General features: G+C 47.4%; 1 protein-coding gene across 3 annotated transcripts in view; it reads right to left on the reverse strand.

The window, feature by feature from the left end:
- The window catches only part of LOC122385083 (ubiquitin carboxyl-terminal hydrolase 20-like), a 31,818-nt gene that overhangs the window by 9,119 nt on the left and 8,406 nt on the right, over nucleotides 1-14,293 (reverse strand). For 2 of the 3 annotated variants that reach the window (XM_043373086.1, XM_043373087.1), the window contains exon 2: nucleotides 11,107-12,919. In XM_043373086.1, coding sequence (XP_043229021.1) covers nucleotides 11,107-12,893 — 1,787 coding nt within the window. In that variant the 5' untranslated portion in view covers nucleotides 12,894-12,919. Of the gene's footprint in view, nucleotides 1-11,106; nucleotides 12,920-13,653; nucleotides 13,710-14,293 lie in introns of those variants that run through there. The other variant, XM_043373085.1, reaches the window with a different exon arrangement.

Below are 14,293 nucleotides of genomic sequence, written 5' to 3' on the forward strand. Positions count from 1 at the left end.
ACGCCTGCGCCTTCTCGCGGTCAGTGACCAGAAGGCGGCCTTCCACTCTCATCGCCTGTCCAGGCTGGTGCTCGTCTCCAGCTCCCTCCCACTTCTTCAGGATCTTCGTGACCCTTCCCAGGCTGGCTGGCTGGTTGAGGTTGTCCTCCACGAAGGTCCTGAAGTGTGCCTGGGTCGCTCTCCTCTCGACGTCGGCAGCTCTCCTCTTCGCCGCTATCCACCGCTCCTTGGAGGCCGGGTCGTCCGCTCTGATCTGGCGCCGAGCCTCTTGTCGATCTGACACCGCCTGCTGCAGCTCAGGGTCCAGGGCCCAGGGTTTGGCGTCAGGCCTCGCCCCTCGCGGGATGTGTCTGCGGCTCGCAGACATGACGGCCTCGGTGAACCGGGTGGTCAGCTCCTGGGCAGTAGCCCGCTGAGGAACCGCCCTAGATAGGGCATCCTCGCAGTCCGCCCGGAACGCCACCCAGTCCGCCTTCTGAAAGGCCCACTTCGCCTTCCTCCTCGTCCTCTGAGCCGCGGGCGTCGACCGGACCGTGAGCAGCATCGGCAGGTGGTCGCTGCCGAGGTCCGGGCCCACACTCCAGCTGGTCCTCCGAGCGAGTGTGCGGCTGCAGCAGGCCACATCTGGTGCTGTGTTGCAGCCAGAGCGGTAGCTGGTGTGCGTCGGTTCACCGGTGTTGAGAGGCAGCCAGTCTTCTCTGTCGAGCCACTCTGCCAACCGGTTCCCGACTTCATCCGCCGCGTCGCACTCGTAGTCCCAACTGGGGTGGTGACCGTTAAAGTCTCCCAGGATGATGGTGTTGTCGCCGGATGGCAGGGCGCCTGGGTCTCGCTCGCTCCGTTAGTCGCCCCAAAAGGCGTTATACTGGTTTGTATTGTCTTATTGTAAAACGAAACTTAAAAAAAACCTTAGTCAAAGCCACTTGAAGTGAAAACGGTTAAATTCAAATGGAAATAAGATAAACAAGACATAGTCAAAAGTCAATAGTCGTTCATTGTATCATTGTAAAACATATGTATCAACCCTCGCATGACCAGCGGGTCGATGCGACCCGTGACGCTTTCTCGCGATAGCTTCCGAACGACGCGGCGGATCGTGATGAGAATTTGCAAAGCTGATGGGGCAACCCTTGCGCATATTTTAGTACTAGATGCCGGCATCACTACCGTGTTGCCTTGGACGTCCAGTCTATCGGGCACGTTTAAACTTTCAGATAAAACTTTGCCATTGCACTGGAATTGCACGATGGGGCAGTGGTGACCCGGGAACGTTTGAAAAGTTGATGGGGTAGGTTGAAAGTTGAGGGGACAAAAATTGCAACTCAAAATTTTGAAATTATCTCGTCTTTTGTATTTTTTACACTAAGTCCATTGACGTCATTTAAGCGTTAATCACATGGTATTTTTTTATTTTGAGGTTTTGGCTTTCACCAGGGCCTCCTCTCAGGGGCGACACTTTCCTAAAATTATTGGTAGGGCTCTAATGTAAATTTTTGCAAATTCAAAGCGATTCTTTCCACGCAACGCCATAGGCATAATGTTAAATTTCCAAAATTATTGGTAGGGCTCGGGTCCTACCATGCCTATACAAAACGACACCCATGCCTCCTCTAACATGTTAACTGCGGGAGCTGCAGCCCCCGCAGTCATCCTCCAAACTGGTCACTGAGGGGTACCTTAGTCATTTTTTAGTCTTAGACGTTTTTGGTAGGGGTTACCTTAGTCATTGCCCGTGATCGGGCCCCCCAGTCAAAACTGCTTAGAGGAGGCACTGCTTTTCACCCTCTCCCATGGGGGAGGGGCTGCCGCCGCCCGGTGCTCCGCGCACCACGGACGCCACGCGAGCGCTGCTGGCGCGGCGGCGCGCACTGCTCGGCCCGCGCGCCGAGTATACGGTGGTGCACCGGCAGTGTCGAGCGGCCATCAGACGTGACCACGCGGCATACTATGCTGACCAGCTGCGTGAGGCAGGACCGGCGAGGATGTGGACAGTGCTGCGGCCGGTGATCGGGGCGGGGAAGAGTGCCACTGCTGCTGCGCCAGCGTGCACGCCGGAAGCGCTCAACGCGTATTATGTGAGCGTGGGCCCCACCACCGCAGCCAGCGTCCCTGCCCCGCTGCTGCGGACCCCGGTACCTGTCAGAATCCCTCGCGTACTCACATGTTCCTTACAACTTCAGTGGGTAGGGTACGGTCTACGTTGCTCTGTATAATATTTTTCAAAAGATGAAAAGATCGATGCTTCGACTTTTATCCTTTTGACTTTTTATTTCAGACTTTGACTTCGACTTTTCTATCTTATACTTTTTCATTTTTTACTTTTTGTCTTTTGACTTTTACCCGTTTTGACTTTTTGCTTTTGACTTTTTGTCTTTTGACTTTATTCCGTTTTGACTTTTTTGTCTTTTGACTTTTACTCGTTTTGACTTTTTGTCTTTTGACTTTTTTCCGTTTTGACTTTTATCCTTTTGACTTTTTGCATTTTTGACTTTTTGTCTTTTGACTTTTACAAGTTTTGACTTTTTGCTTTTGACTTTTTGTCTTTGACTTTTTCCGTTTTGACTTTTATCCTTTTGACTTTTTCATTTTTGACTTTTTTGCATTTTTGACTTTTTGTCATTTGACTTTTTGCGTTTTTGACTTTTGCACATTTTGACTTTTTGCTTTTGACTTTTTGTCTGTTGACTTTTATCCGTTTTGACTTTTATCTTTTTGACTTTTATCCCGTTTGACTTTTTGCATTTGACTTTTTGTCTTTTGACTATTTGTCTTTTGACTTTATTCCTTTTGACTTTTTGTCCGGTTACCCCCCCCCCCTAAGGTTGTTCACAAATAACGTAAAGCGCCCCACTGGGGAGCGGGGGGCTATTCATAGCCCCCGTCTAGTTTTTCTGCAATAACTTCTAAACCGCTAGATGTATCGATGCCAAACATTCAGTACCTTCGGCTAAATCAATTTGACACCTTGTGTCAAAATATGAGCTTTGTAGCTACCATAGGTCGGCCGGAAATGACGTCAGAGTGACGTAAATGACGTCAGAGTGACGTCATATTCGGCCGATTTAGACGCAAAACATTGAACCACGGCAATCGCTCTCAAGAGCTCAGTTTTTAAACTAGATCCAATTTCTTTGCACGAGAGTACTCAGAATAGACTGCGCTATCAAACTGCCATCTCGGATTTTCAAAATTCTGAAAATTATATATATATAAATTCAAAATTTATATTTCAATCTTTTTTTCAATTTTTTATGACTTTTCGGAAAAACTGGAATATATGTGATAGAACACATGCTTATGATTTACTCTAGCAAGTTGTAGCCAGATGTCTTCAAAAATAGCCAAGTTATAGGGGAGACCCGGTAGGTAAGTATGGTTTTATGATATTACAATTTTCTTCCTGTGGGCAGTGACTAGACCTGGTTTTTCAATTTTCACTGTGCGTACGTGAAATTGCTCCTCGCCTGGTAAAGTGTGCCTGGTATTAGGCATCTGGGATCAACTATTTTGCTCCGGATAACTTTTAATAAATCATGCGCCTTTTCGATCCATCAAAATACCCCGGGAGGTATGGGGCATGGCTCGGGAGCGAGTTACCTAAATGTGTACCTAAATGAACGAGTTACCTAATTTGTATATCTCGGATTTTTTTTTTTCAATCCGTGACCTAAGGTCAGGCCAGTGGCGTGACCTTACCATTATAAGTCAATGGAGAAAAATGAAAATGCCTCTAGATCCGTGTGTACGCATAGCAACAGTTCAAATATTTCAGAATCACAATGATTTGGACCACCCGTGACGGCCAAGGTGTATTTTGTTGATATCCTGTAGAAAGGTCATCCGAGGTCAGTTGGGGCTACAAAAAGATTTTTGCAAATAACTCAAGATTGGAAAGAGATAGAACGCTGGGGATGGCTTCACTGTGTTTGTCTTGTCGAGACACATCGAATGATATGCAGCATGACCTATTTTGGGTCACCACGTGACATTGACCTAAGGTCAAAATTTGACCTTGAACTTTCCAGGTAAAAAATATATACTTTTTCGAAGCGATTGAAGGAGAGAAACACGACAATGCCATTGCCATTTCTTCATCTTTGCTGGTTCAAAAGTGATTTATTCGTGAAAAAGTTTTATCAAAACACAGCTATTTTCACAATGTTTGACATATGGAGGCCAATTTTGATGATGACCTTATCAAAAGAAAGGTTGAAAAGCTATCGACTGCGTTTCCATGCGTTTTTCTAGCTGTCATAGTTCCTGAGACAACGGCATGTTTTCTGAAGAATATAATGACATTTGGCAAATTTTGACCTTTGATGACCTCTGGTGACCCCAATATCGCTCTAAGATGAAAAATGACTTAAATACTTGCAAACTATGCATTGAGAGCTATCGACTGCTTTTTACCGCGTTTTTCTAGCCCTTTTAGTTTTTCAGTTAGAGGTGGGTGGTAACATATGCCCCCCCCCCCCTACCACTATGGCGACGTTGGCTGAGACCGCCACTGGGGCGCGGGTTAAAATTTCAACTTTCTAGCTACCATGGTTTGGTCGGAAATGACGTCAGAGTGACGTCATGTCGGCCGATTTTGATGCAAAATATTGAATTACGGCAAACGCTCTCACGAGCTCAGTTTTAAAGCTAGACCAATTTATTCGCATGAGTGGACTACAAATACACGTAGCTATCAAACTACTATCTCGAAATTTAGAAATTTTGAAAATATTGAACAATATTCAATTTCAATTGCAAAAATATATTTTATGATTTTTTCGAAAGTTTTTTTTTATTTTTTAGCAAAAACCAGAATAATTGTGATAGAACACACACTGATAAACTACTCTAGCAAGTTTTAGCCCGATATGTTCAAAAATAGACAAGTTATTGCCATTATTGTCAAAATTTTACAATTATCTTTTTTTCAAAACCATTTTTCAGTACGTTTTTTGAGATCGTACAGCAAAATGAATGGCACCATCGTGTTCCTGAGCTCAAACTGCATCTGATAGGCACCCTGTTGTTGAAAAAAATTCATTTTCAAAATTTGACCTTTTCTGACCTGAAAGTGACCTGACCTCCGGTAAATTCAGCTGAAAATGAAGTCAAATGACACAGACGACATTGTCTTCGAAATCTACGACTAGAATGGACCATAAAACATGCGTCACGTGCCGATACATGATACACAATTTTCGTGACCCAGGATGACCTGGAAAATTTCGAAGTAAAAGTTCGGAACCCTCAGGGTATCTCGGTCATGCGCGGGTTAAACTCGATTCCAGGACAAATCTTCATATTGATATGGCATTTCTTTGTCGCGATATTCTTCGTCCGCATTTCTTCGCCTCGTATTTCTTCGTCTCGCATTTCTTCGTCCTCGCATTTCTTTGTCTCGCATTTCTTCGTCTCCGCATTTCTTCGTCTCGCATTTCTTCGTCCGCGTATTTCTTCGTCTCCGCAAGTATTCGTCCGCAAACTTCGTCTGAGCCGTACTTACTACTAAGCCTAACCTAGCCTAGCCCAACCCAAGCCAACCAACCTAACCTAACCGTCATTTGGGTCAGGGTCATGAAATTTTTAGGGTAGGTGTAAATTGATTAGCTCGAGGGTAGGGGAAGCCGGGGGAAGCCCGGGCGCGGGGGAAGCCCGGCCACCCCGTTTCCGGCTAAATTATTCACAATAAAATGCTCAACTGTTTGTCCTTACAGCGTGGCAGCTAAGCTGACGCCAGCAAAAAAATTAAGGCTGACAAAAATTGCATATTGTTAAAGTTATAGCGCAAAAATGATATTTTAAGGGTTTTTAGCTAAAAAGTGAGATATGTTGCACTGTAAATGTTATACCATACAGTACTAATATTTATACGAATGTTATGTAAGGACCGTTTAAGTGTTTGTAGTGAGGGGTGACAAGGCAGGCTGGCTTAAGTATGACATTTTTTTCGAATATCGCTGTTCTAAAATAAAAATTAGCACATTGGGGTAACCCCGGACGAGTGGCCAAGCTTACCCCCAACCGAGAGCGATGCCACTAAACCACTGTTTTCCATGAGATAATAGGTACTGAGCAGGTTTGGTTTACACCTAGATCAAAGATAAATTTCGAAAATAAACATGTTATCATAGACAAAGCCAGTCATGTCACTTAAGGTCAACTACGGTCAAACTACGTTTTTGCAGATAACGCGACAGACAATGAAGCTAGAGCTTCAAAAATGGTGTCGTTGTGTTCTTCTTCATCAGCCGAGTCGAATGATATGCAATATGATGCATTAAGGTAAAGAGATAAATAAATTTTAAGGAATTTTGAAATGCACATTTTTTTGTCAATTTTGCATCACGATTTTCATCGACCTGTACTGTATATGTAGTAGACGCTAGCTAAAATACCAGTAGTGACATAAACTCTAAGATGTTCAGAGCTAACCAGTACCTTAATATTTCACTTTCCGTTAATATTTGGAAAACACATAATGGTTTCATCAACTCGTTGTAAAGCGCTGGGGAGGTGGCCGGCGTTACCCCTATGCCGGGCTTACCCCAGCAAAATCAACACTTTTTTAAAACTCGATTTTCTCAACCTTATACTTATTCCACGAAACCGAATTTTTGGGAAAACACGGCCAATGAACTTAGCTAGCTAGCTGGATATCAACATTTTATAGGGTAGGGTGGGGTAATTTGAACATGTGGGGCAATTTGAACATAGTGTGAATAACACAAAATTACGGAAAATCCATAAGTCGCATGACAATAAGACCAATGAGAGAAATTATCGTAACTAAAAGGGCTATCATATGAACGGAGTTTAAAGTTTCAGGGAATGAAGATGTTGACGCACAGTGTAAAAAAATCAATTTCGCAAGGAAAAACGCCTAACAACACGTCATTGCAACTTCATTGCAGCGCAAAATCTTGCATTGCTAGCGCCTAATACGCAACGGCTTTTGTTGTATAATGACCTAATCAGTGCCTTCAATCCAAGAAATTTGCTTTTGAACCCTGTTTTTTAAAATGGCAAAATAACTTTTAGCGTGGGGTAATTTGAACATAGTGTGAGAATTTGAATGAAGACAGGGATAGCTCCGAAAAATACAAAGCTCCCAGTTTTTTTTTTGCCAATATTTTCGACCCAAGGCAGTAGCAGATAAGTGATGCCAGTTTTAGAAAATTTACGTCTAATATCCGTCTAATGTCCGGCATTTTTGTTGATTTTCCGTCCAAAAATGTTAAAGTCAACTATTTGTCCAAATATGTCCGAAAATTTATGCAGCTATAAACACTCAAAACCGTCATTTATATTGCTTATCATGTAATTTTACCAGCCGAAAAGTTTTCATTATATTGAGAGCTTAACAAGCTTTCCATTCGCCAATCAATCCTATGCACGACTACTTTATAAAAAGCGCTGAAGTGTAGCAAGCCATCGTCCAATGTTGTCCAGTCTGCTACCTTTGTCTGCTACCAACCAATTCCGAATTGGACATTGGACAAAATCAGAACTCCAAATGTCCAGGTTTCGATTGGCACCACTTTAACAGATGTAGTACGGTTGGGAGAGTTTTTATCGAACAAAAATGATAGACGTTCTGTTAATTGAAAAGGGGCGAATTCTGTCAACTGACCGGTGTGCAGCGTGCAGATATTGATACTCTGCAACTGTTATTTTTGCTGTTGTGTTGATTTTTCAAGTGAAGGTATGTTTAGAATTGTTCTGCCTATTTGTTTATGGGTCAAACAACATCGGTGCTGGCGAGACTATCGTTTTTATGACAGGTAAAGGCAGTATGTTCAAATTACCCCACGGTGGGGCAATTTGAACACACCGTGACTTGGTGGAGAAGTGAGGCTATGCTATTCAAGGTATGCTCGGCTCGTCCAAAAATGAGGCTTGCATGGTGAAAGCAAGTGACACTTGCGCTACTGAAGCAGTTTTTCTTCATCCAGGGTTGAACTGGAATTTGGTACAATGGAGAAGACGTAAAAATATGTTCAAATTACCCCACACTACCCTACAGCACGTATGGTATGTAATAAAAATGAAAAAGAGCTTACTATGCCGGGCTTCCCCCGGCTTCCCCTACTGAAAGTTTCGTCGCGATCGGCCACTGTTGACGGGAATTATTTGCGAAACACCTTAGGCGGGGGTGCATATGGCGGGGGTCGCATCAACCCCCCTCTGTGCCAGCGAGGGTTAAAATTTGCGTAGACGAGGATTCACGGACCAAGATTTGCGTAGACGAAAAAATGCATGGACGACAAAATGGGAGACGAAGTTTCAAAATTTTCAAGACGCGCCGACGAAGAAATGTGCGGACGGAGAAATGCGGAGATGAAGAAATGCGAGACGAAAAATACGAGACGAAGAAATGCACGGACGAAGAAATGCGAGACGAAGAAATGCGCGGACGAAGAAAAACACGGACGAAGTTTTGCGGACGAAGAAATGCCATACAAAGATTGGTCCGGAATCCGGATACGTTTAAACTCTTATGTTAGCAATGGTGTGACATAATTAAACGAGCCTCTTTCACATTAATCACAGATGTTCTGTATGCACCGTATTTTATTCGAAGAGGGCAAAAACGCTTTAACATCGCTCATTGCTTAACCTTCCAGGCGGTGGGGGGGGGGGCATTTTTTGCCATCTAGTTTTTTCGATAGGCCTATATCTACAGAACCGCTGCGCCGATCGCAGTACGCTCCCGTGAATAGCTTTTACACATTGTGACCAAAAATTTTCCAAAGGCTATGATAGGTTGGCCACAAATGACGTCAGAGTGACGTCATTTCTGCTATTTTCGACCCAAGAAAAGGTTTCGCGGGAAGAGCTGTCAGGCCTACAGGTTTAGAGATACAGAAAAATGTTACGACATTAAAGATGTAAAATTAACAGGACTACAAAAATGCTATTTCGGATGTTTGAAATTTTTGGATGTTGACCCCAAAAAATCAAAATATAGATTTTTTTAAAATACAATAGCAAAAAAAAATCCAAGTTTTTGGAATTTCGAAAAAAGGAATACAGGGTGTCTCAAAAAAAGTCACGGTTTTGAACATCTCCCGTTTCGTAACCATAAGGCCTACATCATTCAAATTTTCCAGATTTAGTGGCAATGTTTTGACATTATATGTGGTGAAATTACGAGTTCCTAGGCAGAATGGTTTTTACACTAGAACAAAAAATAAAAAAGCTCTATTTTCGTGCTGTAGGATATGGTACGTCACGGCCTGCCGTCGATCCTGAAGAGTCTGGGCCCCTTTCGCCTGATGAATCCAGAAACAAGCTCATCAATACATTTTTGAAACCTTTATAGGTAAGAACACCGTGTACAACTGCCATCTGGAGCACAGCAGCAAGCTGAAACACAGCCACAAACATGGGCAACGATCAACACTGATTGATTTTCAGACGACGCGAGTTTCCATGCTCCGACAGTCGACGGCATCTTTGATGGCAAAATCCTCTACTCGATTTTGTTCCGAAACATATAAAGAGAAGAAAGGATAGCTGATGGACACTGGACAGTTTTAAAGTTCCTACTCAAACATGCAGAACTTCTGGGTGTGCGCAATGTGCAGTGTGTCACAAGTCCTTTGCACGGTGTCAGCGACTGCAGCTTTTGACGGAAGAGTCAGGCATGGCAACCGCGCTGTCCTGAGACTAATGGTGATTGGGATTCCATTGTCTGTTTTGCATGGCGTTTTTTGGTTTCTCATAGTTGTAGAGCACGTTGCTTGGTTCAACAAGCAAAAGCCGAAGTCTTGCCGAAATCGTCGGCAGACAGTGACGTATACCATCTCCTATAGCACCCAAAATTGAGATTTTTTGATTTTTTGTTTCGGTGGAAAAGCTATTTTGCCTAAGAACTTGAAATTCTACCACACAAAATGTCATACTATTGCCACTTATTCAGGGAAATTTGAACGATGTAGGTCATGTAGTTAGGAAATGGGAGATGTTCAAAACCGTGACACTTTTTTGAGACACCATGTATATGTGATAGTCCCTACCACCTACTATCCGCATACTAAATTTGAGATTGATACCTCTTTTTTGGCCAAGTTATAGCGAAAAAAACTGTTCAAAATTGATGACGTCAAATTTTCAAACTCAATTTTTAGCCATTCTAGACCACGTAGCGCAAAAAAAAAGACCACCATTAGATTAGTCTCCCCGTGACGAGATGCATCGAATCAACATCCATTTTATGCAAAACTATCAACTTTAAAATTTGACCTTTTTTTACCTGACCTCGCCCAAAAAGTGATCTAGACCGTACCTGATGGTCTTATAACCAACACCATTGAGTTGGAAATGAAAAATTGGCCATAAAACATGCATCGTACAATCTTAGTAAAGTTGGGTTCATGTGCTGACCCTTGGTGACCTGACCTGTGACCTGAGCTGGTATTATCAGTGGCCTCTAATAGCAACATACATGTACTCTAATAGCAACATACATGTACTAGGCAACTGACGCCCTATCGCTGATTTTCGACAAAATGCGTTTTACTCGATGTTATAACGCATTCCCTAGACGACCCGTGAACGGTGAAACATTTCATCTTTAACCTGACCTGTGACGTCATCAGTGACCCCGAGGTCAATGAAATTTGGTTTCCTTCAACGAATTTGACAGAGCTATCGAACGCCGTTTGAATTTTACGGATCCGTACAGTAGTTTCGGAGATACGGGGGGGGGGCAAAAATTGCCCCCCCTCCACCGCGCGGAAGGTGGCCGGTGGGCCCACCGCCTGCCGGGTTAAGGAGACTGAGGAAGATTTTGGGATTCACGTGGGTGGTATAACGGAATGGCTGCTACCAGTTTACGCGGTCAAATGAGAAAAAAGTACGTAAAGCTTCTTCAAAGTTCTGCGATGGCCCATACCTCCAGGGGGCCCATACCTCCCGGGTCTCCCCTAATACCTACACATCCCTAAATCGTTTTTGTTTTCAACGTACCTCAATACACTGTGTTTTAGCTGAAGCTGTGTGTTTGGCACTGACGGTCAGCTGTAAAGGATGACTGCGCTCGCTCCGCAGCGGAGCGGCCGCGGCAGTGCGCGCGTCCAGCAGCCTCGGCCGCCGGGGCCGGCTCACCTGTAGAAGAGCACGTACGCCTGGCAGGACTGGACGGTGTCGGCGCCGACCTCTGTCACGTACTGGTCGTCATACTCGTACCAGGCGCCGGACGGCTCGTTGAGCGCATAGGCCGTGTAGTGTCCGGCGCCGGCGGTGCCGTGGTGGCAGACGACCGCCGCCAGGTCGTACACGGTTACCTGGCCGCGACTCTGTCGGTGAAGGTAGGGCGCCATGTCCAGGCCCACCAGCGGAAACTCCACCTGCGTGCCCAGCTTCGTGGAGAACACCAGCTCGTGGCGAAACCGCTTCAGGTGGATGGTGAGCACCTCGGGCAGCTCCAGCACGCGGCACACCTTCAGGCCGTTCCGCAGCTTCTTGCACCCGCCGCAGCTGTACATGTTGTCGCCCTTCAGCTCGTCAGAGGAGAAAAACGACGCCAGACAGTCGTGCAGCGAGACGCTGGGTCCGGAGAACCAGGATGCCAGCCACGACCACAGCCAAGGCCCCCAGGCCTGGCGGGCGTTCAGCTGCACGCAGGCGGCGCCGCGGCCGCCGGCCGGCTGGGCGTGCAGCACAGACAGGTGCTCGCGGCTGGGGATGGCCAGCGACAGGTCCTGGAAGGTCTCGCGCGTGGCCGACACGCCGTTACAGGTCAAACACTGCACCGACGACAGGATGCGCCCGTCGAACACATCAGAGACGATGCTGCGGTAGCGCAGCCGCCGGCCGGGCCGCGGCGCGCCCACCGCCGGCGACGCGGAGCGCGCCGGGCTCGGCGGCGCCGACGGCTCGGCCGGCAGCAGTGGCGCCGACTCGGCGTCGGCAAACTCCATGTCGTCGGCGGCCGGGAGCGGCGCCGAGCGCTGGGTGTACACGTGGCGGCGGCGGCGGCGGCGCGGCGCCGCCGACTCGCTGTCGCTGGAGCGCTCACTGACGCCCGAGTCGGCCGTCTCGTAGTCACCGTCCGTCTCGGCGTCTGAGAGCGCCGAGTCCGAGGCGCTCGCGTCGCCGCCGTCTGGCTCGGTTAGCCGCTCGGCGTCATCCTCAGGCCGCCAGGCCGCCGGCCGGCGCAGCTCGTCGTGCAGCACGTCCATAAAGCAGCGCAGGAACTCCTGGCTGTCGTGCTGCTGGAAGCCGCGGAACTGCGGGTGCGCGGAGCGCATCGCCTGCAGCACGGCCGTAGGCGCCAGGCAACTGACGCGCCGCCGGCTCCAGATCTGTTGCACCAGGCGCAGGTAGGCGCGCGCCAGGCCCGGCTTCCGGTCGGTGGGCACCAGCCGCTCGCAGTCGAGAAAGTAGCGCGTCAGTGGCGGCAGATTGGAGAGCGCCTGCAGCGCCGCGTTCATGTAGCACGTGTTACCGATGTTGCGCAGGCCGGTCAGTCCGCATGGCGGCTCGGCGTCGCTCTGCTCGTCGTCGTCCTCGCTGGAGCCCACGTCGGCCACGTCCACCTGATCGACGGCGACGGGCGCGCCGGCGCCGCTCACCGGCGGCACGTTGTTCTCCAGGTAAACCTCCGTCTGGCAGTTATAGCACCAGACGCGCATGGTGGTCACGTTGAGCGCCAGGCAGTGATGCGGCAGCTGGCGGTGGTGCTCGGCGCTGTGGTCCTCCCGATCGCCGCAGCCGAGCTTGGCGCAGCCGGCGTGCAGGCAGAGCCACAAGTTGGGCTGTTGACGGCCGCACCAGTCGCAGGCGCCGGAGCGGCGGCGCGCCTCCACGTCTGTCGGCGTCAGTTCCGACCCGATGGAGGTCACGTGTGCGCATCGACTGCGGCACGGCGCCGACAGCGGCTGTTTCGACATAGCGCTCAGAGTCCGGCCGGCGCCGCCTGCAACACGCCACAGACGACAGCGACTGTCAAAGTGGTGCGGCACGAATCACACTTGGACCATATCACATTTTATTGAATAGTGCACACAAAACAACTATCTCTTCGGTATGCTCGCTCAGGGCAGTTGGTGAACAAGCCAACCAAGCTGATCGTCAGTTTTCAACACCAACTCGCCTGCGGCACAGGCCCCAGCGCCCTTGCCGCATTGCAACATTTATCAAATTCCTCTCGTTCTCACAGCAAGTCAGGACATTCGCAAAGAAAACGATCCAGTGTGACGAACCGATTGTTGCTTAGAGGTCAGCGCCGACTGAAGCCCAGTGTCCAGCGGCACGACTGAGACGTGGCAGAGGAAAACCTGACCACAACTGTTCCCTCGTTGTCGGTTGACTACGGCAATCTACCAAGGGACTGGTGCATGGACGACATTATCAAAACGTCAGCTTTTCGAAAATTAGTGTTTATCTTTCCAAAATCGTGATTTCCTCACTTAAAAGAGTGAAATTGGCTTCATCGTTGTCAAAAATAGCAGAATCGTTGCCATTTTTGGCACGTGTGACAAAAATAGCACATGCTAAAAATGACAACGATTGACCAAACCTCCCCCAACTGATGTCAATGTCACACAGCTGAGCGGTCAACTGTCCCATATCTAGATTCAGGATGTCAAACAATATAAAATTATGCAAAATTTGTTTTGAAAGTGAGTCAGACTTTTTCTGAACATTTACCGTTGAATCTACATCAACATTGACACGCATTTCTGTTTCAGGAGCAATTCAATTAGTGAATTAGGTATCATTGAATTAGTTGAAGTTGAAGTTGAAGTTGAGCATTAGTGAGCTGTAGTAGACTAGGTCTATTCAATGCTCACATCGAGCCGGACTAGGAAATGAGCCATAAGGTCAGTTGTGGCGTGAGGATGCAGGTTTGGCAGCCCTGTGTTGGTCTAGTCTTCGTTTGAACATGTTTGTAGAAGTAGCCTCCACCACATCTCTAGGCAATCCGTTCCAGTCATTAACTACTCTGTTTGAAAAGAACTTCAGCCTGTATAGATGACTTGATCTGCCTTTTTTCAGCTTCAGATGATGCCCTCTCGTGCGGTCTTCATGGTCGACTTCAAAGAACTGATCACTGTCCACCTTAACTTTCCCTGTCAGGAGCTTGTATGTTTCAATGAGGTCGCCTCGACGCAGTCTGTCTTCTACGCTAAGAAGTCCAAGACTGCGGAGGCGCTCTGGGTAGGGTGTGCTCCTTAAAGGTTTTACAAGCTTTGTCGCCCTCCTTTGAACTTGTTCCAGCAGCTTGATGTCCTTTGCAGTGTACGGGCCAACAGCCTGCATACCATATTCAAGATGTGGGCGGACGTAG

The sequence above is a fragment of the Amphibalanus amphitrite genome, unplaced genomic scaffold, assembly GCF_019059575.1.
Source record: "Amphibalanus amphitrite isolate SeventyFive unplaced genomic scaffold, NRLGWU_Aamphi_draft 000207F_arrow, whole genome shotgun sequence".
NCBI lineage: Eukaryota > Metazoa > Arthropoda > Thecostraca > Balanomorpha > Balanidae > Amphibalanus > Amphibalanus amphitrite.